Source organism: Parambassis ranga, chromosome 2 (genome assembly GCF_900634625.1).
Source record: "Parambassis ranga chromosome 2, fParRan2.1, whole genome shotgun sequence".
NCBI lineage: Eukaryota > Metazoa > Chordata > Actinopteri > Ambassidae > Parambassis > Parambassis ranga.
In genome coordinates this window covers 12,191,621-12,219,442 of record NC_041023.1, presented here as the reverse complement: position 1 = coordinate 12,219,442, position 27,822 = coordinate 12,191,621, and the positions used below count along the sequence as shown (strand labels likewise).

General features: G+C 42.9%; 2 protein-coding genes across 4 annotated transcripts; one reads left to right on the top strand and one right to left on the bottom strand.

The window, feature by feature from the left end:
• The first annotated feature begins 288 nt into the window (after positions 1–288).
• jazf1a (JAZF zinc finger 1a) lies at positions 289–10,859 on the top strand. Its single transcript, XM_028429366.1, has 5 exons — positions 289–544; positions 6,457–6,529; positions 7,508–7,704; positions 8,837–9,006; positions 9,605–10,859. Exons 1-5 carry the CDS (start codon positions 430–432, stop codon positions 9,779–9,781), a joined length of 732 nt encoding a protein of 243 aa, XP_028285167.1. The 5' UTR covers positions 289–429; the 3' UTR covers positions 9,782–10,859.
• A 1,221-nt stretch (positions 10,860–12,080) lies between these two features.
• Positions 12,081–27,433, bottom strand: tax1bp1a (Tax1 (human T-cell leukemia virus type I) binding protein 1a). Of its 3 annotated transcripts, XM_028428544.1 has the most exons (18): positions 27,298–27,423; positions 26,473–26,565; positions 25,960–26,174; positions 22,881–22,983; positions 22,215–22,405; positions 21,794–21,949; positions 19,301–19,449; positions 18,990–19,080; positions 18,704–18,889; positions 18,380–18,631; positions 17,942–18,133; positions 17,788–17,860; positions 17,171–17,679; positions 15,809–15,895; positions 14,876–15,062; positions 14,584–14,792; positions 13,807–13,889; positions 13,367–13,577 (listed from the first exon to the last, which is right to left on the bottom strand). In XM_028428544.1, exons 3-18 carry the CDS (start codon positions 26,146–26,148, stop codon positions 13,367–13,369), a joined length of 2,868 nt encoding a protein of 955 aa, XP_028284345.1. In that variant the 5' UTR covers positions 26,149–26,174; positions 26,473–26,565; positions 27,298–27,423. The 3 variants fall into 3 exon arrangements, with proteins under 3 accessions (XP_028284336.1, XP_028284355.1, XP_028284345.1); XM_028428535.1 differs by lacking the exon at positions 26,473–26,565 and having other exon boundaries at positions 12,081–13,577; positions 27,298–27,433; XM_028428554.1 differs by lacking the exon at positions 26,473–26,565 and having other exon boundaries at positions 12,081–13,574; positions 27,298–27,433.
• Between the last annotated feature and the right edge of the window lie 389 nt (positions 27,434–27,822).

The window sequence follows — 27,822 nt, the reverse complement described above, 5'->3', positions numbered from 1 at the left end:
TCCTTTATTAAGGTCTGTTGCATTATAAATATAAACATTTCAATCAAACTACACAGTTATTTTGTCATTAAAATGCTAGAGATTGAGCCTTTATTTTTCTTTGATGTATATATGATTGATGCGTTCAGATTTCTCTCATATTTAAATGTAATCATATCCCACTCTGCGCGGGCTCACATCCCAACAGGTAGGCAGGTCGTGACGTACTTGCCACCAGCCACCCCTCCTCTTCCCCCGCGGTCCCCACCCCCACCGTCACGCCTGCCTCCCAGCTGCGTCCGCCGCTGTCCTGTCTGCCCGCCCGGTGTCTGCTCCGCTGCTCCGCGCTCTACCCCGCTCCCACCCCGGACCCGAAGCCTCTGCCTCCTCGTTCACCACCCCGGCTCCCGGACCCCCCTTCCACCCGGTGAATGCACCAGCGCCGCAAACATGACGGGCATCGCCGCCGCTTCTTTCTTCTCTAATTCCTGCAGGTTCGGGGGCTGCGGTCTCCAGTTCGAGTCTCTAGCCGAGCTCATCGTCCACATCGAGGACAATCACATCGGTAAGTCAGGCCAGGGGGCGGGGGGAGACGGGGCTAGTCAGCTAGCTGGTGTTAGCTAGCGTCCTAGCTTGCTAGCTAAACGCAGATAGGCTCGGCTTTGCATTCCGCTATTCCTGGTGCTCGCTCTCCGTCGAGGTTCGCCGGAGTGCGAGTTATCCAGCAAGTTAGAGTTGTATTACTTTGAAAAGCGCGTTTTTCTGTAAAATACGTGACCGGCGTGTGTTATTTTGCATTAACTATTATAGTTACCTATGCAGCGGTAACTCGAATACGAGGGCCGCGTAGGTCTCATAGGTGTAACTAGCATCCCGGCCAGACAGCGGTTTCACAGCTAACCTCGCCGGAGAGTGTGTGTTTACATTTGCAGGCCTGATGCAGTGCAGCCACGACTCCCCGCACCTAGCTTGTGTATTGAGCTCCCGACAACTGTTTCTTTTGTCACCTCAGCTTTCTCAACGCAGCAGGGTATCGCTTTTTTTGCAATGACTTTCTATTATGTTGATGTCACTTTAATTACCACTGTCACTGTTTCCATTGAACCAAGTAGTAGGAGACGAGCAGGCACATAATTAGATTTTCTTCTACAGACAGAAGCTTCGACTTGTTGCACTGCTTATTTGATTTTTGTCTTTGACAGCCCACCCTGTGGGTAACTGTCACCTGGCGCTCCTTATCAGTTTACTCAATATTTAATATACCATACACCATTGTTATAAAATGCAGACATGTCTGTCAAAACAGCCTAAAAAAGTAAGCATTACATGTTTTTGATAAGGGACTGCTATTTTGTTGTTGCCCTGATTTCACAAGAGCACTGCAATAAAAATTCAGGCATAATGGAATTAGTACCATGTAATGTATTGGCTATTAAATAATAAACTCTTAGATGCACAGCTCAAACTCTCACCTCTAGCCCAACATATAGTAATCTAATCTGGTAGATTGTACTATATGCTACATTCCACTATTTGGGAGCATTTAGGGTGTTGTGAATTACTCATTAGTGTGTAGCAAAACTGATCTGAGCTAATCATTATTTGTGGTGTGTTATCCATCCTCATGAGGTTGTCTGGAGGGGGGTGATGGGGTAAAATGGATGCCTCATTGAGCCAGTCTCCATGGCAACTGGCAGTCTCTCGTTGGGGGCAGTATATTGGCTGAGTTGTTGCACACCTGCTGTCTCACCAACAAAGAGTGCTGTCGAACGGGCAGCTGTGAGGACACCCAGAGTGATGTCGCATCACGTGTGGGACAGGAGTGATGTGCAGATGTTTAAATAAAGAGATATGACTGTATGTGGTAGTGGGTAATGCCTGACTGCTTTTAGATGAGTTTTAAATTTGCCAAAAAAGGAAAAAGTCAATACGTCATTTGGATTTTTTTCCCCACTTCATATCTTTGGTCATGTTTTTTCTAACCCACAACAAGAAATTAACACGAATTCTAGATATATATTGTTTTCTCAGTCACCAAATAATAACCCAGACACCACAGACACTGATATATGCCGCATCTGGCACTTAGCTTGACCTTTGACCCTGGACCGTCAGCTGAGCCGAATGGCAGTTTACCAGTCAGATCTCCTGGGTTAATGAATTGCTCCTCTGCTCCCTTTATACTAAGGCTGGTCATCTGTGGCGTCAAGATCACACAGTCTAATCAATACTGCTCTACAGATCAGTTACCACGGGGATTAGTGTGACAGATGGAGCGGATGGAGGTGAGAGTGTGGGAGAGGAGGGGGGCTAGTGTTATTTGGCTTTGCTTTTGTAGAGGTGCAGTGGTGTGTGATCAATAATCAATCAAACGGTTTAGCTGATTTAATCCTCAGCTTCATCGCATGATATGTCAGAAAAGCTTTTTAAGAATTAGATTGTGCTGGTTGGGGATATTGTGTTCTCACAGATAATGGATAAGCGGAAAATAACCATAAGTCATTTAGGTTGTCTAAAGAAAAATGTACCCTCTAAAATGTACAGTGAGTCAGTAGGACTCAGGAAGAAGGCAGCAATCAGTGTGTGCTTGAAACATATGTTTATTGCTGCAGTCTCTGGTGCCCTCTTGTGGTGTTTGTGCTACATAGCTAAAAAAGTCAAAGTAATACCACCGGGGGTTTTGATCCCACATAATTGTTTGTCAATTATCCGAGCTTGATCTTATTTTGATACCTGCAGTCTTCGCAACACACGTAGCTGGCACAAACGAAGCAGATGTGTTCCGATCCTTTCCGTGAGAAAGCCGGTTAATGTGTGGGTTCCAGAGCTGACCTCATCTCAAACAGTAGCAGGCAGCCTTCCAATGATATACCTGCATTGTTTAGATTACAGCTGAATGCAAGAGTAAACGGATTAGGAGCTCTGTGTGTTTAGTGTGGTGTTTGGTTGTTGTCGCAGGCTTTGTGTGGAGCAGCTAGGTAAGGTCTGAGGAATGTAATGATGTCAGGCCTTTCTGCCCGTGTACACCATGGCAGCATGTTGTGTTCTCACCTGCACAGGCACATACCTGCCTATTACCTCAACAAAAAAGGGAGGGGGGTGGGCAGATTAAGATTGGAAGTAGGAAGGAGATTTGAAAGAGGAGGTGAAAGATTACAAGGGATTCCCCATCATATTGGGTTTGAAAATATAGAATTTAAATGTATTTTTGATTTTGCTTCGTGACACAACAATCAGGCAGCAGTTGTAAAAACATATGCTCCTGAAATGTTCCTGCTTTTGCTATTTTAGATAAACATACAGCATAATGTATGACTCAGAAACGAATAGCTAAATTACCAGAATGTAATTTGTTCAGTTATTTTTTAGTTAGTATTCTTTGGACATTTTTCACTGCAGTATAGAGTCAGAGCATTTCTCAATGGCAAATATGATTTTTATTCAAGTACATTTTGGCTGTATAACAAGAGATATAAAAAGAATTCTATGTGTATTTTTTTATTATTTTTTATTTCAGTTATGACTTGACTTTTAAACTGTACCATAAAAAGATCTTTTGCAATAAATCTGTTTGTTCAGGTTTACAGTAGCTTTATCCTGAGCCAGACCATAAAAAGTGATTGCAATCATATCACATTCATAGAGCCTCAGCATTGTCTGCAGAGTTTATTCATTGAAATATCAGTACATTTTAAAAAATTATGGTTTTTGAACATTTTTAACTGAGATACGCCTTATTCAGAAGGTGCCTGTGTTAATATGATAGTGCTTTCATTCCATTTAGTGTAGCCCTAGTTGCCAGATTGTTTCCCATCCCACTTTCAGAGGTGTGACACGGGAAGGGGTGCATGTTTGTGCATGTGAGAGTGTGTTCACCGTACTTCCTAAATGACCTGTCAGGGTGTAGTGAAGCAATAACTGGACTGGCATCCCAAAAAGGGAAACTGCAGACCCTCTCTTTTCACCCTAAACACAGATCCACACACATATTGCGTTTCGGAAGTCACAGAGCCTGAGTGCCCCACCAAGCCCTAGGAAGTGTAATTACAGAGAAGTTTGCCTCCCCCACCCATATCCCCTCCCTCTCTGCTCCCTGCTACCTCTCCAACTCCTCCCCCTCTCCCTCCATCCGGCTGCCTGCTGCTCTAGAAACACTTTAAAATGCTCTCTGTGGCTTAATTAGCTGGCTGCAAAACAAGCTGTGCATTCTTGGCCTGGTTTCAACACATCCACATGTAAAGACTTATATACAGGAACCTCTGCTCAATGTGCATGTGGACACATGCACACAGATTGTGTTCAGCAGGGGGCAGCAGTGTGCTGTTGGTGAGAGGTGTGTGTTGTGAAATGAGTGGAGTGGTTGTTGATAGGGTGCTGCTTTTAAGGACAGGAATGTTAATTAGGAATATATTTACAGACCATTGAGACATGCACTGACTGAAATACATATGCACACAAATAATGTGCTGTGAATCTTAAATACAACTTTTAGGAATGGAAACTTCTATGTATCTGTGTGTGTTTATGTGTACATGTGTATGGCCTCCTCCTGCTCCAGCAGCAGGATCAGCAGCGTGTTAGCTTCCTGTCTTGCTAGGTGAGCGGAAGTCGTAAAGCCAGCGAACATTTACTGCAGCTCTTGCTCTCTGCACCTGGCTTACTCCATTTCCACTAACACCCCTCCCCCATGTACACACACACACACACACACACACTTACCTCATCCCCAATCCTCAACTGTTTGTACATCCAAGGATATTCCTCTGGAAGTTTTTCTACCTGTGTTTTTGACATTCAAGCAAGAAGCAATTCTGAGAGTTCAGCTGATGTCTTTCTAGTTCTTTCAAGTCAATCCTACTAAAAGTTTAACTTTTAACTTAGTATTCTAAAAGCAATATTACTTTATCAACAGAAAACTTGTAGTCAACAGTTGATAATGAATCACTTGTTACTTAAAGATGTTGATCATTTTCCTGCTACCAGATTCTCCAGTGTTTAAAATGAATAAAGTTATTGATAAAACATATACAGGCATATTAAGCCAAGCCAGCTTAAGTCTATTTTTGATTGTAAACATCCTCACGCATACTCAGCTGTTCTCCATGTCATTTCTTTGCTTCATCTAGAGTTGCATAAATATCGCTTTCCCAGCATTGTACTAGCTGGTTAATGGTTTCAAAAAAAGCTCTTACTGGCGCTCTGTCACATGTCTGGTGACTCAGTGATGTAGGTCGGGCTGTGTGTGTGTATGTGTGTTTGTGCGTGTGCTGAGTGCTCTGGTCTCTACATCTGAGCAGCAGGTAATATTATTAAGCCTCCTCTATAAAAGACGGTCAAAGACCACCTCTGTGGACCACCTCACGTGTGCGATTTGTGTGTGAGCCTGTGTTTTACTCCTGTTATCCTTTTTCCCCTGCCTGGCTATTTCACTTGTGTGTGTTGAAAGTCACTTATATGGAACTCTGGCTTACTACTACAGCTGTAGCCAGATTTTTTTTCTGGGTTGTTTTCTTGTTTGCCGGTCTCCTTGGTGTTCTCCCTCACTTTGGGAAGTCTGCATTCTTTTTTAATTATGAGGTGTGAAAACCTGAAAACCAAAAGGCTAGGAAGGCCAACACACACACACACACACTCTCTTGGGATTAGTTAGAAGTTGAGCGTCCTGTAGTTTGTTGGTAATTGCTGCACATGGACGATCCAGTTCTTGTGCCTGAATTGCATTACATCTGCTAGCTATTATAGTATTTATACAGCAGCAGTTATGCCTACATGCCTACTATGCCTACTATGCACACACACACACTCACACTCATCGGCATAATGCCACAGCCTAAACCTAATGTTTCTTTTTTACCTACTATTTGCTATTTATTTAAGTAGGCTTCTTCTGGATGTTCCCCTATTGAACACTTGATGGCACTAGTAATTCACAGATGCGACCCACCCGCAGTGTTTTCATGCACACTTGCTCCTGTTTTCCAGGGGGTGGGAGGTGGGACTTTGAAGTTAACACTGCTTCCCTCAGGCTGTGGAAGTTGCCTACTGTAGTGTTACTGACTTAGCAAGTCAACTGGAAAAAGCGTGTGTGTGTGTGTCTGGACTAATACACTGTGTACATTCATCACAGCCTCCAAGTTGCTCCTTTGCTCTCAGACAGATTTCTTCTTCACCACATCCAGACTCCGGCAATGATTAAGCAGCCTTGGGTCACTTAAGGAAAAGCATGGGTTGTAAATTAGAGAGGACTTGGTGGTGGCGTAATAACGCACCATTTATGAAAGCATGTGAAATGTATCTGCAGGGTGTCTTACATTATGGACTAATACAGAGAACCCAGTGTGAGAAACATCCAGTAATCTATCAGCCTGTCTGGCAGGAAGAATACAAGCATGAGTCAGCTACATACTAACAGTATTCACACAACATTTTCCCTTCACAGGGAGAGGTGATTAATCTGAGTTTCTATTTCTTCTTCAGACACAGATCCACGGGTCCTGGAGAAGCAAGAGCAACAGCAGCCCACTTATCTGGCCCTGAGCTACATCAACAGGTACTGTACACATTTTCACATGCATGATAAAAAGTGTTTGTCTACAGGGGGCAGCATTGTTCCACCAGTGAAACTCTGTGTGCGTGAGTGTGTGTACTGTGGCTTGTGGAGAACATCTGAAATGACTGATGTCTTCCCATAGACACAGCAGTGAGTCATCCACAGAGCAGAACAGAAAACCACACAAGACAATCACAGTAGACTCCCTGCGCTGTGAATGGCACCACCAAAGGCAGCATTTCAGGATTATGGCATATGTGTGTTTTTGTGTGGTAAACCAATATGTCACGTCCCACTTAATGCCCCATTAAATCACTCCAAGATGCAGCACTGAAGAAGATAATTGTAATTGTATAAGATAATTGTTCTGGTGTCATGGTTGTAAATGTCATTTGTATTTGATAGATGCTGCTTGCTTTGAAAGTGTAATCATTTTTGGCCCAGTATTGCCACTGTTCAGACTATTTGTACTACTTTAGGGCAGCAGTGGCTCAGTGGTAGGGCAGGGTTGTCCAATAACCGGAAGGTTGGTGGTTCAGTTCCAACTCCTCTCTAGTCACTGTTGTGTGTCCTTGAGCAAGGCACTTTACCCGCATAGCCTCCAGTGTACTCACTGGTGTATGGCGCTCTTTGCTGGGCTGCCTTAAGCAATTTCCCCATTGTGGGACTAATAAAGGTTTCATAATTTAATTTAATTAATTTAATTTAAACTGATATCAGTGAACTAGCAATAAAGGGCAACTGTAATGTACTTCAATGCCCAGCAGCTAGCAACAGGCTAGGACGAACCTTCTGTGTCTGCTTGAGAAGAAATAAATATCTCCACAGAAGCTTTGTCGATGAATAAGATGTGAGGTTAGTTTTTCATATTCACTTTCACTGTGATACGTCCTGATTGTGTCACAATACAACGATTGTTAAGCAGCCCAAAAATCCAGTAGATGTCATGTATCGATGACAGCCTGTGCATGCCGACAGGTTCATGACAGATGCAGCACGCCGGGAGCAGGAGACCATGAAGAAGAAGGCCACGCCCAAGCTGTCTCTATCCATCACCGGCGGAGTGTCCAGGAACAGCACGGCCACACCTCCCCGCCACACCAGCGGTAACCTGACGCCTCCCGTCACGCCCCCCATCACCCCTTCCTCCTCATTCCGCAGCAGCACACCTACAGGTACGACAGGTGTGTGTGTGTTGAAAGGTGTGTTTGAGAAGAAGAAAGATTGATTGCTTATACTTGTAGGGGGAATGGAGGTGTTGAAACTGACTAATGCAAATGAACCTTAGGGCGGTAACAGATAAAGCTTAGAGTTATGATTGCGCCATCAGGAGCATATTCATCAAATTCAGACAGCGCACTGGAGCATGAATGAAGATATTTGTAATGTAAATGGAATGTGGCTTATTTCATACCTGACCAGTGACTCATGAGGTAAAAACATAACCTCACCTCCTTGAGAGCATAAGCCCGCTTAGCTTTTATTCACTAATGCAGATTTGAAAATCCTGTGAAAAATCTGCTGTCAGAAATCTGATGTAAATGGCTTAAATTCAACCACCTGTGTGTGAGTGTCTCTTGTTTGTGTGTTGGTTTGGTGACTCCTGCAGTGAGCAGACCAGTCAACACTCTGCTAATTACATAGCAGCTGTCACGCTGTGTGTTCGTATGGGGCCGTGTGTTGCACAGCCCTGAAGCAGATGTCCAATTCCAGCCCAAATGGTTCCAAACATAGTGTTAGGTCTGGGCTTACACACACACACACACACTCACACACACACATACACCCTCTTTCAACATGTGCCAGGGTGCCATCCATTTCCTCATGCTGAGGTGCAGCATTTCCTGTGAGATGGTGGTGGTGGAGTGGTGGGGTGGGGTCAGTGGGTCTTTATGTGTTTGTGTGTGCCTTAACATTTCAGTAATGTGGTATGTGAATGTTTGTGTGTTTGTGCGCACATGCATGTGAGTGGAAAATGTTCTGCACTCGGCAAAGCAGTTTTTCCAGGCTGAGCAATGGGGATCACTCCCACTTAATGATCTCTTTCTGAGTGCCAGTCCCTGCATTTTGACTCACAGGCACACATATACACTCTTTTTGTCTGCTTTCAGTGACAGCTTTCAGTGACAGCTAATTCTTTAATTCATTGGAACATAATACAGAGAAAAGTATTTATAAAAAGTCACATATTTTCTGTTTAATAAATTCCTGACACATGACGTACTTTTGGCCATTAAACAGTCGATTTTTGTATTTGGGATGACGAGTCATTTTTTTTTGTTTTACATGGCTCCATTGTGGCTTCAGGCAGTGAGTATGATGAGGAGGAGGTAGACTACGAGGAGTCGGACAGCGATGAGTCGTGGACCACAGAAAGCGCCATCAGCTCCGAGTCCATCCTCAGCTCAATGTGCATGAATGGGGGAGAGGAGAAGCCGTTCGCCTGTCCCGTCCCCGGCTGCAAGAAGAGATACAAGGTAAGGCGAGACCACAAGCTCCAGGGCATGGGGTTACATTTCATGTTAAGTCAACACTGGAACTTTTGTCTGGGTATCACATGGCTGGACAAATTGAGTGAAAAGGCACATTATAAATAGAGATAAATACATCACAATATATTTGCTTTGGTTTAATGTTGACACAGCTACAAACAAAAACCTTCATTCAGCTTATTGTCTCAGCTCCTTGACTAATGAAGAGTGTGGGAACATTCAAGTTAAAACAGAAATGGGGAAATAGCTGTATTTGGTGGTGATCTGAATCGTACCAACAGGGTTTGGTGCAGGTCTGACATTATTTTAATTAGTTTGATAAAAAAACACAAAAGAGTAAGGCTGAGATTACACCCCATTAATGTGCAGTCATTCTTATAATGCAGTTCTGTAGTCCTCTCAGAGGAAGCATTCCATACATGGTAGATCAGCTTCTGTTGGAATGAGCAGTGTATTCCATCCTGACATAGTTCTGGGTGTGTGTATTAAATTGATGATCTGCATTCTATACAGCTGGACTAACAACATTATATATTGTATGCACAAATGAAGTGACTAACTCCCTGCTCTCTCTCTCTGTCAGAATGTGAATGGTATCAAATACCATGCCAAGAATGGCCATCGCACACAAATTCGTGTGAGGAAACCCTTCAAGTGTCGCTGTGGCAAGAGTTACAAGACCTCCCAGGGCCTGAGACACCACACCATCAACTTTCACCCACCGGTCTCCACTGAGATCCTGCGCAAGATTCAAGGCTAAGGCTGGTGGTCACGCCAATCATCTACCCCAAACATTAGCCCTGCCTGGCTTTCCTTACTTATCTCTTACACTAAAGGATTAAGTGCATGCTTTAAGTTCTTTTATTTTAATATTTTTTTTCCTCTTTTGATTTGTTATTATTTTTTTACTTCCCATGTTATATCACTTTTTGAAAAAGTATCTTTGTAGTATTTTTATTGTTGTACATTTGCACATTCATATGTTATCACATTATTTTTTTCTATTGTTTAAATACATAAGGTGCTAACTGTAAAAAACAACAGAAAGAAAAGAAAAAAAAACAAATGTTAAGAAAGAAGAGGGAAAAAACATAAAAATAAGCAGAAGATGCGAAACAGGAAGAAGAACCAAGCCCTGCCTTTTTCCTGCTCGTCTTTGAGTAGGATGAAGTTGGCTTTTAGTGCTGATGTAAGCTCAGTGGTTATTACACTCCTTTTCTGCCAGCGGAGCTTAGATCTGTGCCTTCATGGTCACATGTGGGGCTTAAAGCTTGAGAGTTAAGTTATACTTTATATAGATATATTGTTATATAAACAATAGACAAATATGTATGTGTACATAAAATATATAAAAAAAGTATTCATGAGCATATACATAAATAGTTACACTTTATTTACAAGCTTTATTTTATATATTTTTGTCAGTGTTTTAGACTTAGTGTTTTTTTTTCTATGTATCAAAAGTGTTCTGTTCATTCCTTATTTGCTGAGATGGCCAGTTTTGTCTCCTCAGAGGTCAAACAGCTGGCTGTTTTTACATCCTAGAGATTTGGAGCTAATATTCCTTTCTGTTTGACACACTCTGAATTATGTGTGGTATTTTACTGTTGATTGGGAACAGAACATATTGGCCAATAATCCATATCTTAAATGTTGCATCCCTGCAAAACCCATCCATATCTCAAGCGTTTCCTCATTCAGAGTGCCAGAGCTGTGCAAAAGCAAGTTAAGCATCATATTATATTCCAGTTGCCAAGATCTGTGTTATGTTTTTTTTCCATGTTCGTTGCCAACAGCTCTCCACTGCCAAACATTGACCATACCATGTGCCTGACACAGGGGGGAGGGGAGGGAGGGAGGGAGGGAGGGTGAGGGTGGGGAGGGAGTTGTAATGGTTTTACCCTGGAGGTCGCTAAACATTTTTATGTTTGTTGCGCCTGCAGAATGTGCGGATGAGTGGATGTACATCAGCAGAATGTTTTCACGCATGCTTTTCCGTGTCGTAACGAGAGAAGAGTGGGTTTGTTTTTGAAAGAGATTACCATCTACAACGTGTCATTTTTGTGTGTTGTAGACAACAGCATTCCAGTCCATTGTATGTATGAGGTGTGTGTGTGTGTATTTTCAGCAGTATCCATGCCATCAGCGTAGAGAGTATTACTGTAATCTGTGTGTTTCAGTGTGTCATGTTGTTGTGCCAGGACGCTGGTTCGACTCCTGTGGAGCAGGATGGTTGGCCGGCCTGGCTTGGGTGTGTGTTACAGTGGCCAGCTTGTTGCCCCAACTGGGATTTCATCATTTGTCATGAGTGCATTGCTTCATTTCCCTCATTGTACATTCAGTTTTAAAGGCTCAGGACAGGAGCTTTTATTTCTGTTGTGTTTGTTTGATAGGTACAGTGACCTCTTATGTGCACACACCTTCCTGTCCTCCAACTTGGTATTGCCATAGAAACCACTAAGTTGGCATGGCAAAGGGACTCTTAATGCAAATTTCTATAAACATTTTACAGACAGCATGTACTATATTGCTTTCAGTTAGTGTGCGACTATGCACACAAGCACAAATGCAGCTTCAGAGCTGCCATCTTGAAACTAACTCTGAGATAATAGGGGACCGAGTGGGTTGTCTGACCCCACCCTCTCTTCACAGATATCACCATGACAATGTTTTTTTGGGGATACTCACAGTATTACATACATTGAGGAGGAGGAGGAGCGGAGGATGTGTGCAGCAGGAGGTGTCGGGGATGAAGGAAGGATCTCAATATACTGTGTACAGTGAATGTATTGTAATGTGCGTCTGTTGTCAAGTGCATTTAAATTATATTTTCGTATGTAACGTGGAGACCAATGTTTCCTTTTTGTATGGGGGTACAACAGGTTCTGAGCAGAGTGACTTGTAAATGATGTCAAACTGTCTTTGTAATAAAAAGAGAAGCTGCTTAAATGTAAACAGGAAATGACTGAAAAAACAGCAAAATAAAGTAAAAAGTTCAGTTGATTAGACTCATGGTGGAGTTTTTTCCAACTCAAATTAAAGAGCACGATGTGGTAAAATGCATTTAGACAAGCGTACTTTATTCATAAAGATCTTTGCAGTACACACCTACACCAACATCCTGACATTCTCACTTGAAAAGGGCTGCAATGGACACATGACATACACACAGATTTGCTTTGTGATTACTGGGCATGTGCAGTTTTTTTTTTAAAGCCTGAATACAACACTGTCAGGGAACACATTGTAATGACAGAAAAATAGACAAGCAGTGGTGTGAAGCCCTGTGAAGACATATAGAAATGACATTCAGTCATGAGGGCAGACAGACTTGCACACAAAGCAACGATTCTTTCTTCATAGTTCTAACTTTAAAACATGAAAGTACAGTACATAACAATAAAAGTGTCTTAAACTCAGTGTCCTGCAGTCTATTTGCCTAAAACCATGATGCAGTATCATTCGGCCCAGCTTCTTGCAAACTGACCTAAGAGCAGAAAGTGCACGCCAGGAAGTCATTGGTCCTTCCTTCTTTCATCATTAAAACATGAGGGGAGGTAACAATGAGGGGAGGCAGGTTCACAACAGTAATTAACGGGTCTCTCCACAACATATTTTCATTTATGTACAGTACATTCAGAGTAAAGCCTTATTTAGTGCAGATACATGAAAAACGTAGTGCTGTTTTTGTTTAAACCATCTGTTGTCTTTGCAAAACACTGTCATACGCACCTCTCCACCACAGGGTTTCTTCAGTAGTATGTACACACTCGGGTGACTCTTCACCACATATTCATCTCTCATTCAGCATTTACACATTTAAAAATCATATTCTTATCTCTTCTGTTCAGATAATTAATATGTCTCACTGTCTTTTATTTTATTTTTCAGGGGAGTTAAAGACCAAGGGCACTACGATACTAAAAATGTTTTCTTTTTCAGTGCCCCTTGGTCAACCTTCTGCTACTCTTTACTCAAGAAGTAAGAAATAGTTTTGCGGTTATGGATTGTTTTGAACACATAATATATGCATGCTTTTCTCCTTTTAAGTCAAAAGATAAGGATAAAAACAATACAAAAGTAAATGATCGTGGCACTATTCCTAATTGTTAACGATCCCTCGCTTGTTGTGTAAAGTGAAAGCTACCCTACATAGAAACCTAAATACCTCGGTGGAGTAGCAGACACAGCACAAACTCTCGACTACATTCTTTCAAACCTATAAGATTGCCATAAAAGTGCTAATGATTGTATATTAGGAGGACAACTTAACTGCAATAAAATGAACTAATAGCTGACAACACACACATGTACCCATACATGATGTGAGCGCTCTCTACATCCTTCATTCAATCTGGTCAAAGTTGAGCACATGGCCGTCAAAGTGCGTGAGGACATGCCTCTCGAAATGCTGCTGCTGACAGTTGAGTGGGAACTGCTCGGAGCAGACGGGGCACACCTTCCAGTGGCTCTCTACATGCTGCTCGAAGCTGCGCTGCTCAAAGTGTGGCGGGAAAATCACCTCGCACAGTGGGCAGCGCTTATGAACGTCACTACTGGGGAAGAGAAAAAAAAAAGTCACACTGGCTGACCTGCTACCTATAATAAAGTATTATTTAATTATATCACGCTTAACAGAAAATAATTGCTACTTCTGTAATCTATAGAACAAGTGAATCTTTTTGTATTAGCTGTGTTTGACTCTTCCTTCTGTGTTTCCTTTTTTATGTGTCCTGACTGTGTGAAAGTGGAGCTTATCTTTATGTTTGTGAGTAGGTGTGTTACCTGGAGTCAAAACAGAAGCTACTCCTGGCTTCACTGCGTCTATTGGACTGATGTTCACAGGATGGCTGTCCCCCATCACCCGCCTTTGACACACAAACAGAGAAAAGAATGTAAAAATGGTACTGTAGAGTCTAAAAAAAGGACAGATTCATTGAATGGGATATGAGAAATGAGTAAAATAAGACACAGGTAGGTTTATGTATGTATTTCTGTTATATAATAGAAATAATCCAACAGCCTCTAACTGATTTTATGTCTGTCTCTATGTAAAACCTCCCCTAATTACTCTCTCCCTCTCGTTATCTTTGTCTCTCTTGAGCTCTGAAGGACTGACATTAATTAGAGCATTATGCAAATGATCTCAAAGCTTCATCTTTTAAGGGCAAGCTGTATTTCCCTTCGTTAGATGAGGGAGGACCTCTCCAGAGACTGAGACAGAGAGAGGTGCAGTATACGAGGGATTACTGCTGCAGGAATTCATCGTTCACAAAACATAAATCCAGGATAGGAAAGACAATGGCTGGGATTGCAATTAGTATGTCAAGCTGATGTTACTTCAAAACATCCAGACAAACAGCTGCACTGAGGTCAAATTAATGCTGCTGAGTCTTAGTGACATGTAAAAATAACAGATTTATTCATATATGCATTCATTTATGCAAAATCTACAGTGTGTGGTTTAATACGGATAAGCCAGAGAAAAATCCAATTAAGAAAGTCATGTTTTTTAGTTTAGAGGCGTCACCATTCTGTGTGTGTGCCTGTATGTGGTGTTACTTTTTGTGGCTCCTCTGGTGGATGCTCGAGGCTCTCAGGGGGACTTGTGCTGCGAGATGGTTGGATGCAGACCACATCTCGGTTCCAGCCTGGTGCTCCTGGACCTGGGCTGGGTGGTGTGATTGGGGGTGCGCAGGGAGGAGCGCAGGGTGGAGCCTCAGGTGGAGGACGGGGAATATGCTCCGGAGAAAGTGCCACATCCACCCGATCTATTAAAAAAAATATTAACACACTGAAGTACATAAGAAAAAAGGAGCACAGAGGCACAGAAAGGTTGTCAGACTTTTTATACCTCTGGTGGTGTCGGTGGAGTAGGGATTGCCGTACTGCAGCTCAGCGGGCCTCTGTGGGACCAATGGTGGTGGGGATGGGTCTTGGGGGTAGGGCAACGGGTACCGCAGCACCATGGGCTGCTGAACCTCAGCACCCTGAACACCAGCCTCTTGCTCCATCTGCCTGGACACATAACGCTGCAGCTCCTGGAGAAAAAAAAAGAGGCAGACAACATGCCTTTGTGATATGTTTCCTTTATTATGCAGTCCAGCTAAGCAATTAAAGTACATATTAATAACTCCTTTAAGAAGTAGGGATGGATGGGGAAAAGAAATTCAGTCAACATTTCCACTGCACATTTTCCCTGTACTTTCAGCTTTGAGTTAAGTTTCCCTCTACACTGTTTTTGCCCTTTGTGATTATATCTGAAGCAGGAGCATTAGTACCCTACTCATTACTGTAATGGGTGTCAGACTCTGGCTCCCTCTGCTCTGGCTTTGCTGATAGAGGCACTCGCTCTCTCCCCATTTTGTACCTCCTTCCTTCCTCTCCCTATTCCTCCCTGACCTCCTCTCTTGATGACTTCATTAGTGCGCTGCTATCAGGTATAACATTTAAACCAGGGTTGGGAAGGTGAAACAGACACGTTGTGTGGCATTTGCACTGTCTAATGGTACTGTACCAGTGGGCAGAAAAGGCAGGTATAAATGTATTAATTAGTGGAGAATGAGGAGCGCTGAGCAAGGAAGAAAAAGATACTGAGAGTTCACACTGCACAAAAACTACGGATATGGAGAGTTCTCTACATATGCAAACTTGACTTGAAAAAAAATATTGAAAACTTCCACAACCTGAAGTCCATTTTTAGATCTGCACAGTTTCACCTAAAAAGCATCAGAGCTGATGACAGTAGCACTGAAAACAATATACAGTGTTAATAGTACTGCGTTACCTCCTGTAGCTGCTCCTTGTCTCTAAGAGCCTGGGCGAGGTTACGTTTGAGTTCAGTCACCTCACTGGCTCGCTCTGCCATCTGCACCTAGTGACACAAAGACAAGAAAAATAACAGTGACATCATAATAATTTTCATCTTAATTAGTGTATCCACTTCAATAGGCAATGCTGAGAAGACTAAACTTCGCTATATCTGTCTGACCAGCTATAATTAATAATAATCAAGTGTCAGCTCCAGATTTCCTCAGAGTTGACCAGTTTCTTGCCTTCAATGTATGTTGTCTGATGGTGAGGAATATTTTGTTCACATGCACACGGGCATGCAAGGGAAAAAATATTTGGTTTTGATTTAACCTGGTGCAGTGTCAGATTTGTGGTGCTTACTGAAACCGAAGGCAAAGAAACAAGGTCTGTGTTCAGTTGAAGCTGGAGCGGACCAGGGGATCGTAATAAATCTCTTCCACTCTAACAGAGCTGACCCTGTGGGATAGTTTACATGGCTAGTTGCCTGGTCTTCTCTTATTTCGCCCTATTTCAAAGGTTCCAAATCCTGTTCTCTCCCATGGTTTCTCTTTCTGCTTCATGTCTGTCTGTCTGTCTGTCTTAATTTCTTTAGTCTTAAATTTTGTTTGCTTCTTTTGCCCCCCCCTTCACCCTCGTTGTCTTTCATCTCCTTTTGTCTTCTGGCTCTCCCCCACTTCCACAAATTTACGGCACAGCATTAGAGGGTTAAGTTCAGGTGAAGGGAGTCTGCTGCAGTGTATTTCTGTGCTCCTCCATCCTCTCTCACTTCTGTCTTTCCTCTCCCTCTCTCCGTCTTTTGGGTGGCTGATGTAAACAGCCGTAAAACATGGTGTTCTGCTGCTGCCTCTCTCGTCAGTCTACAGGGCCATTAAGAGCAGCTCGGGGCCCAGGGCACCCGCCACAGACAGGAGACTCTATCAAAGTCAAGGGAGAGGTGTATTTACAGTGCAGATAAACACACACTCACTCATACAGATTAAATACTGGTAGGTACTTTGGCAGATGTTTGCACGCAAATTTCAAGTGCACTATCAAGGCACGCACACATACCACACACACAGGCTCATCTGTGGCATGGATCAAAAGCCAAGTGGGCCATAAGTATTTGGACAGTTAAAAATGTATTTTGTTTTGTATAAAACAAACACTTTAATCCAGTTTACAGAGAAAACTAAAAATCTCGTTTGGAGATGTTTTCGTTTTTTGAATGTGAACTGGCTTCAATCTATATTTAGAAAGCAGTTTGTATTCTGAAAGTATCGACACAATTGCTGACAATCGCAACAATCCGAGCTTTTAGCTAGCTGGCCTCCGTGCATATAGGTGTGTGCCTTACTCTAAATCTCTCCTCCTCGTCGGCCAGCCTCTGTTTGAGTGTCTCGTTGATTGCGCACTGCTCCTTCCATTTCTCCTCCATCATCGCCAGCTCCTCCTCCACAGAGCGAGTCTGTTCCTGGTCTGCCTCCTCCATGCTCCTCCCCTCCGACTCCACGAGCCTGTTCTGCTCCTCCACATCATCCCTCACTTCCTCCATTTTCAGTGCAGTTTCCACTTCGCTCTTTTCCTCAGCACCCAGCCTCTCGTTCTCCACCTCCACCCAGCTTGTCATTCTCAGGCTCTCCTCTGACAGGCTCTCCTTCTTCTCCTCTTTTTCATTTTCTTTGTTTTGTTTTTTGTCCTCTTCCTTTTGTTTTACCTCCCTCTCAGTTTCCACCTCAGATTTCTCCTTCTGCATGCTCTCTTGTTGCATCTCTGTACTGATGTATGTGTCAGCATATGTGGATTCTTTGTCAATGAGTTCTGGGGTGATTGTCATTTCTTGTAAAGCGGCAGTAGCGATATTTCCTGTAAAAAAAAAAAAAAACACATTCAGTAGAACATCCTTGTTTAAAAGCAAGGACTTGCATTTGTATTTGATGAGACTTAAGCAGCTCTTCTTTTTAGATGCCTCACCTGCTGTGGGTGACTCTGGACTAGGAGTTAGAGGCTCCTGTGTTGTCTCAGTGGAAGCATTTCTCTTTGGCTCCTGCAAAGAAACAACAAAATGTCCGTGCCGCTGGAGTCGTGGTAATTGGCCTGCATGGAACTTTTACCGAGCAGTACTCACCCCCTGTGACTCAGTGGTGTTCAGTTTGGCTACCTGCCTGCGGAGGCGCTGACACTCACGATACTTTTCCTTGTAGTGCTCAGCAGCCATGTGTAAACGCAGCTTCAGCTCCTCCACCTCTCTTTGCAGCTCGGCCTCAGCTTCTGACACCACTATTATGCTGGGTGTCACATCTCCGCTGGTCCCAACACCCTGAAACAGAGAAGATGTAAGACGATGCATTATTCTTGCAAATCAAGTTCACAAGTTTTGTTTCTTGACTAGTGCGCTCCAGGCATAAATTGGCCTTCTTCACACTCTATGAAATGCTGCTTCCTAAATAAAACTAAAATGTGTTAAGAGTTCCTTTAAAAAAATCCTTTCCATGTTTAGCTGCAGATCCTTCAGTCCTGGCTGAAACAACAAACAAGATACATATTAAGGAAGTCGGACACTGACCACTTCCTTCTGTGCGGTGCTCCTCATGCGGTCTAGCTGGCTCTCCATGCGCTGGCACTCAGCCTGTGCATCAGCCAGACTGGCACGGAGTTTGTCAGCCTCCAAGCGGGCGCGGTACAGCTCGGTCATAGTGTGGTCGCGGGCACTGGCCGAGTCACGGAGCTCCGAGGCCAGGAGGGAGGCCTGCTGCCGGGATGCCTGGAGCTGTTCCTCAGCCTGACGGAGCTGCTCACGTACACGGGTCAGCTCTGCCTAAAGACACAAGATTAATAAACAAAGTGGATATGCAAAAAAAAAAAAAAAAACACTTTTCACCACTACTACCTTGTCAGCTTTGTGTGCCAGTAGCTCCTTCTCCAGACTGTCCCGCTGGGCAACACAGGCCCTGAGCCTCTCAAGTTCCTCCTGGAACTGAGCAATGGTCACCTCACGGTTCAGCTCCACTGCCTTCAGCATCTGAAGCTCTGCACTCAGCTTAGTGTTCTCCAGCTCTGTACTGCGCAGGTGGGCCTTCACATGTCATAAAACAGAGAAACAGACCATGCCAAGTCAGACTGTGGACAGAAAACCATGTATGCAGGTTTTGCTGGTTAAATAAAACGTCTTTCACCTTATAGAGATCTCTCTCATCCTTTTCATTCTTCAGTTGGCTCTCTAGACTGTCCCTCTCTGCTGTCAGCTTCTTTAAACGGTCTCGCAGACTGTAACATGAAATGAATTAACATACATACACATATACAGGGCAGTCAACATTCACGGGGCTAAACCTTGTCAGAGAGGAGCTAATTCCACCTAATCGCTGCTTTGAAAGATGAAGATGGAAGGATGGCCAGAAATCTCTCTACTAAACACACCTATTAGACAGTTGTGTCTTCACAGAACTAGATGACTGATAGTTAGATGTTAGCCTTCCACACTCACCAATCCAGCTCTGTCTCCTTTTGCAGGCCTCTTTGGGTGACTCCCAGCAGGTCCTCCTCCAGTTGGCGGACTCGGTCTGTGGCCTCTGTCAGCCGTCTCCTTACCTCCTCCCTCTCCTCTGACAGGCCCTGCGATGAGCGCAGCAGCTCCTGCGGGACACAGAGGCAGCTATGGATCACACTGACAGGTGCTACAACCTATCACAGTAGGCTCAACTTGGACATGGAGAAAAAGTGCTGGAAGCTTAGGAAAGCCTCATGATTACTGACAGATGATAATATTTCACTTGAGCTTGTCATATGCACATATTTTATGCTGTATATCATATGAAAGTGGAGCACTCTATCATATCCCTGTCAAGATGTTCTCATTAAGGTTCAATGTTTCTAAACTACTGCACTACTGCAGAATACATTTTGCATGTATGTGCAAATATACGTTTCATATATTTATATATATATTGTTTCAATACCTCTATAACACAGCTCAAACTTTCTCCTCTATTCCTCTTTAGCATTAGCACATGAATTTCCCCTGTGGGGATCCGTAAAGCCTTATCTCATCCGTCACTCACAAATCACCAGTTACAAATTATGACTCATGGTTTTAGTGGATTCAGAACAGCAGTTGGTTAAACATAATCAAACAAACAGTAGCACCATGTGGTGAATGTATGCGGTAAATTCCTTGAAACAAACCCCTGGTATCAGACCTATTGCTGAGATCTGTTTCCTTAGTTTGCTGAGGAAATGCCTTGTTTGAACTTGCTGCTAATCAGCACTGAAAGACTTTAAATCATCCATAGCTAATAATGGTCGTGACAGGACAACATAACTCTGCACACACACCCTCCTTCTTTCTATCTGCAGTATGAGCTGAACATACTGTGCCATCTGAGTCATCTTTCTCATACAGCAAAATAAAGACGGGCACTATACCACATTCAGGGACCTATAGAGGCAGACAGCACAAAGTACAGCTATCAATCTATTACAGAGTGCACATCCAGGGCATACTCAGGCCTGTCTCCCTCTGGGCTTGGCTCTGCAAAGATTACTGTATGATTTTTACGGCTGGCGTTTGGGAAGCACTTTAGCAGTGCATAAAGACCTTATAAAAAGTGTAGTCGTAAAATTAGCAGCCACAAAATATGTACTTATGTTTTCATGTTAAACTCAAAGGACATTTCATCAGAACGCCACAAGCTAACGCACCTACTGTAAATGCTCTTCAAAAGACACACACACCTACTCACACAGGTCGTATATCTGCAGATGGACATGCCTGTTGAATGAAAAGCGGCACGGTAATAACAGTGTGTGTGTGTATTACAGCTTAATTTATGGCGATTTTGTCCTTCGTAAAAAGAGCAGCGGACTAACTCAAAGCAGCCTGCTCATACTGTGGACCTTGACCACAGAGCTGCACTAGGGGGCGATACGAGACTAGAATCCAACTGAGGAAAACTCTTGGAAAGTTTTGTGTGTTTCAGCTCTCACTGCCAATTCCCTCTCTCCTGCTTTGACTGAATTTCCTTGAGCTGACTGCTCTTAGGCATATGTGCCAAGCTACTGCTTATCGAATGAGTAACTCGTATAAATCTGAAATCTGACTCATTTCAGTGATTGAGTTAATGGCATGATGAAACGTCAATGAGATGAGTGTAGAGAAAAACCCAAGTTTTTAAATCTTCGGGTAAATAATTTATCTTCTGTCAATAAAGTAGCTCTGAAGACTAACAAAGAGTGAGAGAGAGGAGACAGACGGAGAGAAAATAGACAGTGAGAAACCAGTGGCTACTGAATCGCGTGACTGAGTGGTGTTTGTCCCTGAGGCTGGGCAGGGCTCTTTTTTCAGACAGGCGGTTTTGTGGACTACCCTCCTCTCATTCCACACACAGACTAAAAGGGTTTGCAAGCGGGTGGCATAATGAGTGTGTTTGTGTTTGTGTGTGCGCATGCTTGTGCACATTAGAGAGGCCCTTTGGTGCAGAACCTGAATGTGAATGTGACAGTGAAGGAGGGGGGGGCACTCTGTGCATGTGTATGAGCGTGTGTGCGTTTGACGTCATGTTTGTTCACTCTGTGGTTGCGATGGCATCGTCCCTGACGCCAGATGCCCAAGAAAACTGCGTCCCAATTCCGTTCTGGCCCACTGAGTCAGGTCGTTAAAAAAGAGGGAGAGAAAGACTGGGGTGCACATATGCATACACACATACACGTGCACATGCACACACACACACACACTTGGGACTTGTGTGTCTCTTAAACAAGGACACAGATTATTCGGAAATTCAGGCCTTTGAAGTTTTCAGACCTGTGATCACTGATGAGGAACTGGCTCCACACACATGTGCAAATAGCCTTCACATCTACACGCTGAGCCTGCTCAAATGCATTTGGATTGAAAACACTTTTTCTTTAATTGATAATTTTTACTACCATCATCACCTGGACAATGAGCTGTATATTAACCCCGGCCCCTTTCTCTAACCTGGTTGTGTGTCCTCAGTAGGCAGCATGTCTCCCTCTCCTGCTCCCTTTCCCTGGCCAGTCGCTTCTGCTCCTCCTGCAGCTGCTGTTTCTCTTCCTGCAGGAGACGCATGGCCTTCAACAATTCCCTGCGTTCCTGTTGTGCCTCCTCCACGCGCTAACAGGCAGAAGAAGAAGCAGGAAGGGCGAGAAAGAAAATATGAAAATTATAAGTGCTCCCCATCCTATATTGGACTAATCAATGTTGAGATACAAGGAAAATGTTGTTAAACTGATTACTGACCGATTTATATACAGGTAGACTAAATCGATAATATGATACATTGTGCGTTATGGATAAGGCTGTAACAGATTTTTTAAGCTGAGGAGGGAATTTCGCCTTTCCATTGAGTCTAAAAATCAGAAAATGTTGTGTGGTCTACCTCTAGCAGGCCAGTCTTGGTGGTGACAACCAATATGTCTGAATTGCTGTCATCCTCGGTAACAGTCAGCAGCTCTTCAGTGGGCGTGGCAGATCTGAACTGGAAGGGCGTGCTGGCTCCTCTGATATCACCAGCATGAGTGACATAACAGAACTGGTAAAACTCCCCATCAGACTTTGGAACATAATAACCTGCAGAGCCAAGAGAACACGAGAAGAGAGAGGCCATGTTACGTAATATTAAAGCAGTTTCACACAGCACAGTAGCAAGTAAATGTTTAGGTAAAGAAACAGATGGATGTGCTAGTTTCATATGGCCCATAGCTATACTTTAGCTACATGGAGTATACCAAGCCTCGTTTCCCAAAAAAGAAAAAGTTAAGTGCAGAATATCCAGAAGCCAACTGGTTTTACTGACTCTTGACACACCACAGCACGCTCTCAGATTTTCACTGTGTAATATCTGACCATTCCAGGCCCAGTAAAACCAGTCTGCAAGCCCTCAATGAGTATGTGTGTGTGTGTGTGTGTGATTCGTGAGGTGCTCAGGTCCCAGGCCTCTGTTTGCGGTTGTGTTCCCTTATTAAATAAAAGTGCTGGTTTTTATATGTGCCGTAAAATGGAGGAGTAACTCTGGAATACCCTGGGTCTGTGTGTGTGCGTGTACCTTGAAACACCACAGTCCTGTGCACAGTACTTCCTGGTTCATAGTGTTCAGGCATAGGAGACCAAAGGAAGGTGTAGTAATCCCTGGCTGTGCTCCAACCCACCTGAGGGAACATGGTGAAAAAATACACAATGAAACACACAAAAATAACACCAAAATGGACAGTGTGCCGCCTACGGTATTCCAAGAATCATGAATTCTAAGCACATTTTGGATTGACAGTAAGCAGTCATATGAGATTGTATCATTTTTATAATTTTGGAGCTGCAACCAGTGCTCAAGGGAAGAATGGAAACATTTAAAACCATGCCCCCCCCCTCCTCAACTCTCATTCCTCCACACACCTCCTCCTCCCCTCAGTTCCTGCCTCTTTTGGACTCACAAAAAAGAAGGGCAGTGAAGGTGTGAGAATGAGGCGGGAGTGCAAGCTGTACTTTGCGCGCACACATGCGCAGACTTGTGAGGTGGCATTAAACGGCCCCGTTGAAATGAGAAAAAAAGGCGGAGGGGAACACAATAGTGTGGGGGGGGGGGGGATTAGGTGAAAATTTTACACAAAATGGCAAGGGAAAAATAATCCCTTGGTTTTCATGTTTTGTTAGATGACAGATGATGAAAGGGCGCTGTAAACATCATAACTCGGGTCCTGCGCCATAAATCCGTCATATATGGCCGCGCACTCTTCCTGTCTGGGTCACTCGCACGCCCTCATTTCAACTCGCATGTGTGATGTATGTTTGTGACATTACATAAGTACACTTCAGCTGTAGATACCTCAGACACCTGTGGAACTTTTGTGCGCTTTAACATTTAAAATGGGAGAAAGGTTTGATCTTCTGGAAAGCTCCCACATAGTAATCATGTAACATTTCAATTTAGGTAGCTGGCTGATTATCCTTTGGAGAAAATTATAGGATACACAAAGAGGTATACAGTTTTTTTGTTGAATTACAAATGAGACAAAAATGAAATAATAAGTAAAAGATTAGCATGTTCTACAAAAATATTATGCACTTAAATATTTAAACAACAAATCAATAGTTTATGTACAAAAACAATCCATGAAAATGCATGAAGAGGCCCATTCATGACAATGCTTTTGGAAGCTTTAAATAGCAGTAGTAAATCAACTGAGCTACTCAAAACAATTGTCAAAATTTTAGGTTTGATAATACATAACACATGATAATTGCGGAGTGTGTCCCATGAACCCATTATAATGCTGTTCCAAACATATAGTAATTGTCAACATGAAAGCCTAGGCCAAGAACATTCCTTCCTCCTCCTACTTTTTCTCACTGAGAAGTCAGGCTTCTGTGGACTCCTGCCAAGTTCGCATGAGTGATCACGTGTGTTTGCTTAAGAGAAAAGAAACATAAATAATTTTCATAATTGCAGAGTGAAGTTGACTGACACTTGGTTAGGTGGAGGGTAGCATTCCAACACAGGAGTGATGTTATAAAATAATCACAGGCAAAGCAGCTATCAATCATTCTGCCTAGGTGTGAGGGAAGAGCGTGATGACACGTTAATTATACACTTACACAACGGGTTTCTCCCTGCTGATCCAACAAACATGCCACAACCAAAAAAAAAGAAAAAAAACCTCCACGGGGGATTTTGGAAGGAGTTGTGTGTGTGTAAATGTGAATCAAATATACTAAACCAAGCTGTTAGTGGACAAATACAACAAAACATACGCTGGAAACAAAAGAAAACTTGACACGCGCGGTTATCATGTAAACTGACGGTGTTTACACTTTATACGCTGTGAGTGCTGCATGTGTGTCCACCATATAGGTAAAAAAGATCATAAATGAACACTTTCAGCCACTAGGTGGTGTCTGTACACCACTCAAATAAACAGCGCCTGCCTGGGCCATCTGAGTCATCCTCAGAGCAAGTCAGCTCTATAATTGCTCAGTCTCTCTCCCTGTGGTAACGCCTGCAGATGTGGGAAAGGTAAGAGGAAGAAAATAGTCTCTTCCTGAATCACAAAGAAGTTGCCTCTGGGAAGAAATAAAGACTAACAGGACAGAAGACTTATTTTCATTGATGCTGATCATCTGTGTCTAGCCTGTAATTAAAATTTAATCAATCCTTTTCAAAATTCAAAATCAGTTGCCAAACATCTGATGGCAAAGGATAAGATTGATTTATTTATAAGTGGCATGAGCTCATGACCTTATATATTATCATTTTTACAAGCGCATATATGTAAACCCTTCCCAAGATTCTCCTACTATTAAATAAGATCTCAGTGAACACGCGAGACACAAGACAGACATGTACGTCAAAAAAGGATTTAAGGAGCAAGGGCTGCCTCTTCCCCAACACGAAGAGCAAACCATCAAACAGGTTTCATTAGCATGGATTACAACAATTACATTTTCCAAATCGACTTTTTTCCAAATAAACCCAGCGTCTTTATTCCTTTTTAATTGAGCTGGTGGATTTGAAGTCAGTTCTTAAACAACGATAAAATGTTTGTCTTTTGACTTTATGAGACATTAAGTTTCCTAGTTCACATTTCCTGTTAATTACGTGTGAGATTTGATGGCCTTGATAAAAGAGCAGAGCAGAGGGAGACTGCTGGCTAGCAGGAAGCAGAGAAAGCACTGATGGAAAGACAAAAGGGAGCAGACATGTGAAGTGGGGGGAACAGAGGTCCTAATAAGAATCAGAGTGGTTCATTAAGAGCACCAAATGTTTGTGAGACCTACTGCAACTAGCCCACCATGTACACTCTTCCTCTTTCTGCATGCAGAGCAACCACACCAAAGCTTGTGGTAAGTTTTTAAGCATGTAGTGAAGAGCTGAACCATTAGTGGCTAGGCAGATGTACTATATGTGTTAATGTGCCAAGTGCAAACCTAAGACCAATTAATAAAACCTTAACACATAATCTAACTCACTTACACTTGTGTAATAGGCAGTGAATAGTTCTAATATCTACACACATATATATATATATATATATATATACACACACACAATAAGAGTCTGGTCCCTAATAGATTATGCTTTTTTTTGAAGCACGGTCTGAGTAATAGCAGCTGTAGTGTTATGTGTTATGTACCTTGAAAATGCCCACCCAGTCTTTGGGGTGGGGAACAATGTAAGGGGTCAGAGTGTAACGACACTCCAAGGGGGCCTGGGGTAGGAAACTCTTTCCCACATTCTGGAAGATGACATGGGCGAAGTTTGATGTTTCCATGACGCTGACGCTGCTGCCCGGCGATGAGTCCACCACCTGGAATGATGACATTGTATCCTGTTGGTCACTTCATTTGTCTGCAGAGGCCAGAGAAAAACAGGAACAAAGTAAAAATTAAGGCACATGAAAAAGCATGAATTCTTTAGTTATTGTATAAAAAAAACAGTGTTTGTCTGGCAGAGCACAACATCACCCAGTCATGTAAAAACACCCTGCCTGCAGTGTTGATTTCAAACTGACATTATACACACTATGCTAAACACAACCCAGCCTTGCCATTCTCCTGGAACCTTCAAAGGGAATTAATATAGCATACAATCTACTATTAAATGAATTAAATTCAATTTTCTAATCAGAAAAAGGACTTCATCCAGCCTGTGAAAACTGTTGTGTAATCGGTCTTCTGTGCCTCTGGAGGAGCTGTCAATTCTGTGATGGTGATGACATGGTGTGACAGAGACACACCGCCTAAAGAAAGATGAGTATCTTACTTTATTGTATTTGAATTCATTAATCAAAGGTATTATACATTTTGCTGCCACAATATACTAAAGGTTAATGTCTCAGTGGCTTTAAACCTCACATTTTTACATTTTGTGCCTTCTAAGCCACCTAATTTACAGTCTTGAGAATTCTATTGAGAGGTTTGGGAGTCACCACCCTACCATTGCGACCTAGTACCTCACAGCAGACATTAACTACTGAGATGGAGACTTTGGTGGTGGAGACGAATAATAGGAAAGAAGCACTAAAGCGTTAATGTGCTTAGCAGCTAGCAAGCTTCGAATCATACACTCATCCTTCTCTGAATGTATACAGAAGCTAACATAAACAAACCCACTAGCCTTGCATCTCCTTGTGATCCCGGACTACTTACTAATGTAAATCAATATGAAGATGACGAACTAAAAACTGATGCTTGATTCAGCTAACTTGCTAACATACGATGTCTGTACATGGAGCCCCGATCCCCACACTCGGTGATCATCTGTGATATTCTGTGATTGCCACTTGTAACTAGCACAATTAGGCTGTAGTTAATCTTATTTAAGATGGCTAAGGAGCTAACATTAGCTTGTGAATAGGCCATGTCGTGTCAAGTCACTAGCTAGCTAAACATTACCCCTAGTCAGTTTGCTAGCTGTCTGACACAACAGACTTAAATAACAGGTATTAATTAAGCTTTAATGGAAGGAGTACCGTTTTCATCGGATTTCCGCTTGCAATTAAAGAGTGGATTTCTACCGGGCAGGCCGATGTTTTTGCTCCTGTCCCCGTTGTTGTCAAAGCTCTGACGATGATGCGGCTCTTCCTGGAAGAGAAGATGATGCTGAACTGAACTTCCGGGATGCTGAGCAGCAACAGTGATGCTGTGATTACGATGGGGATGGGGATGAACGAGTCTCTATAACTGTGAACAATTTTATTTATTACTTAAGTAACTTAAATCAATTTACTAACTGTCTTGCTGTGCGTCATAAACTTGTTTTTTATCATTTCCTTTAACTATGCAGGATAAAATCATCTGCACGCTTTAACAGTTTATGTACAATTCATTAATATAGCCACACATACACTGCAAATAAAATGCCATTGCTTCTTACGGATATGTTTATTTATTAAACTGAATACTGTAAGGAAAGCGGTGACTAAAGAGCTTTAAGAAGCGGAGGAACAGGATATCCCGCCTTTGCCTCATTCCAATTGGTCCTGCAATCTGATTCA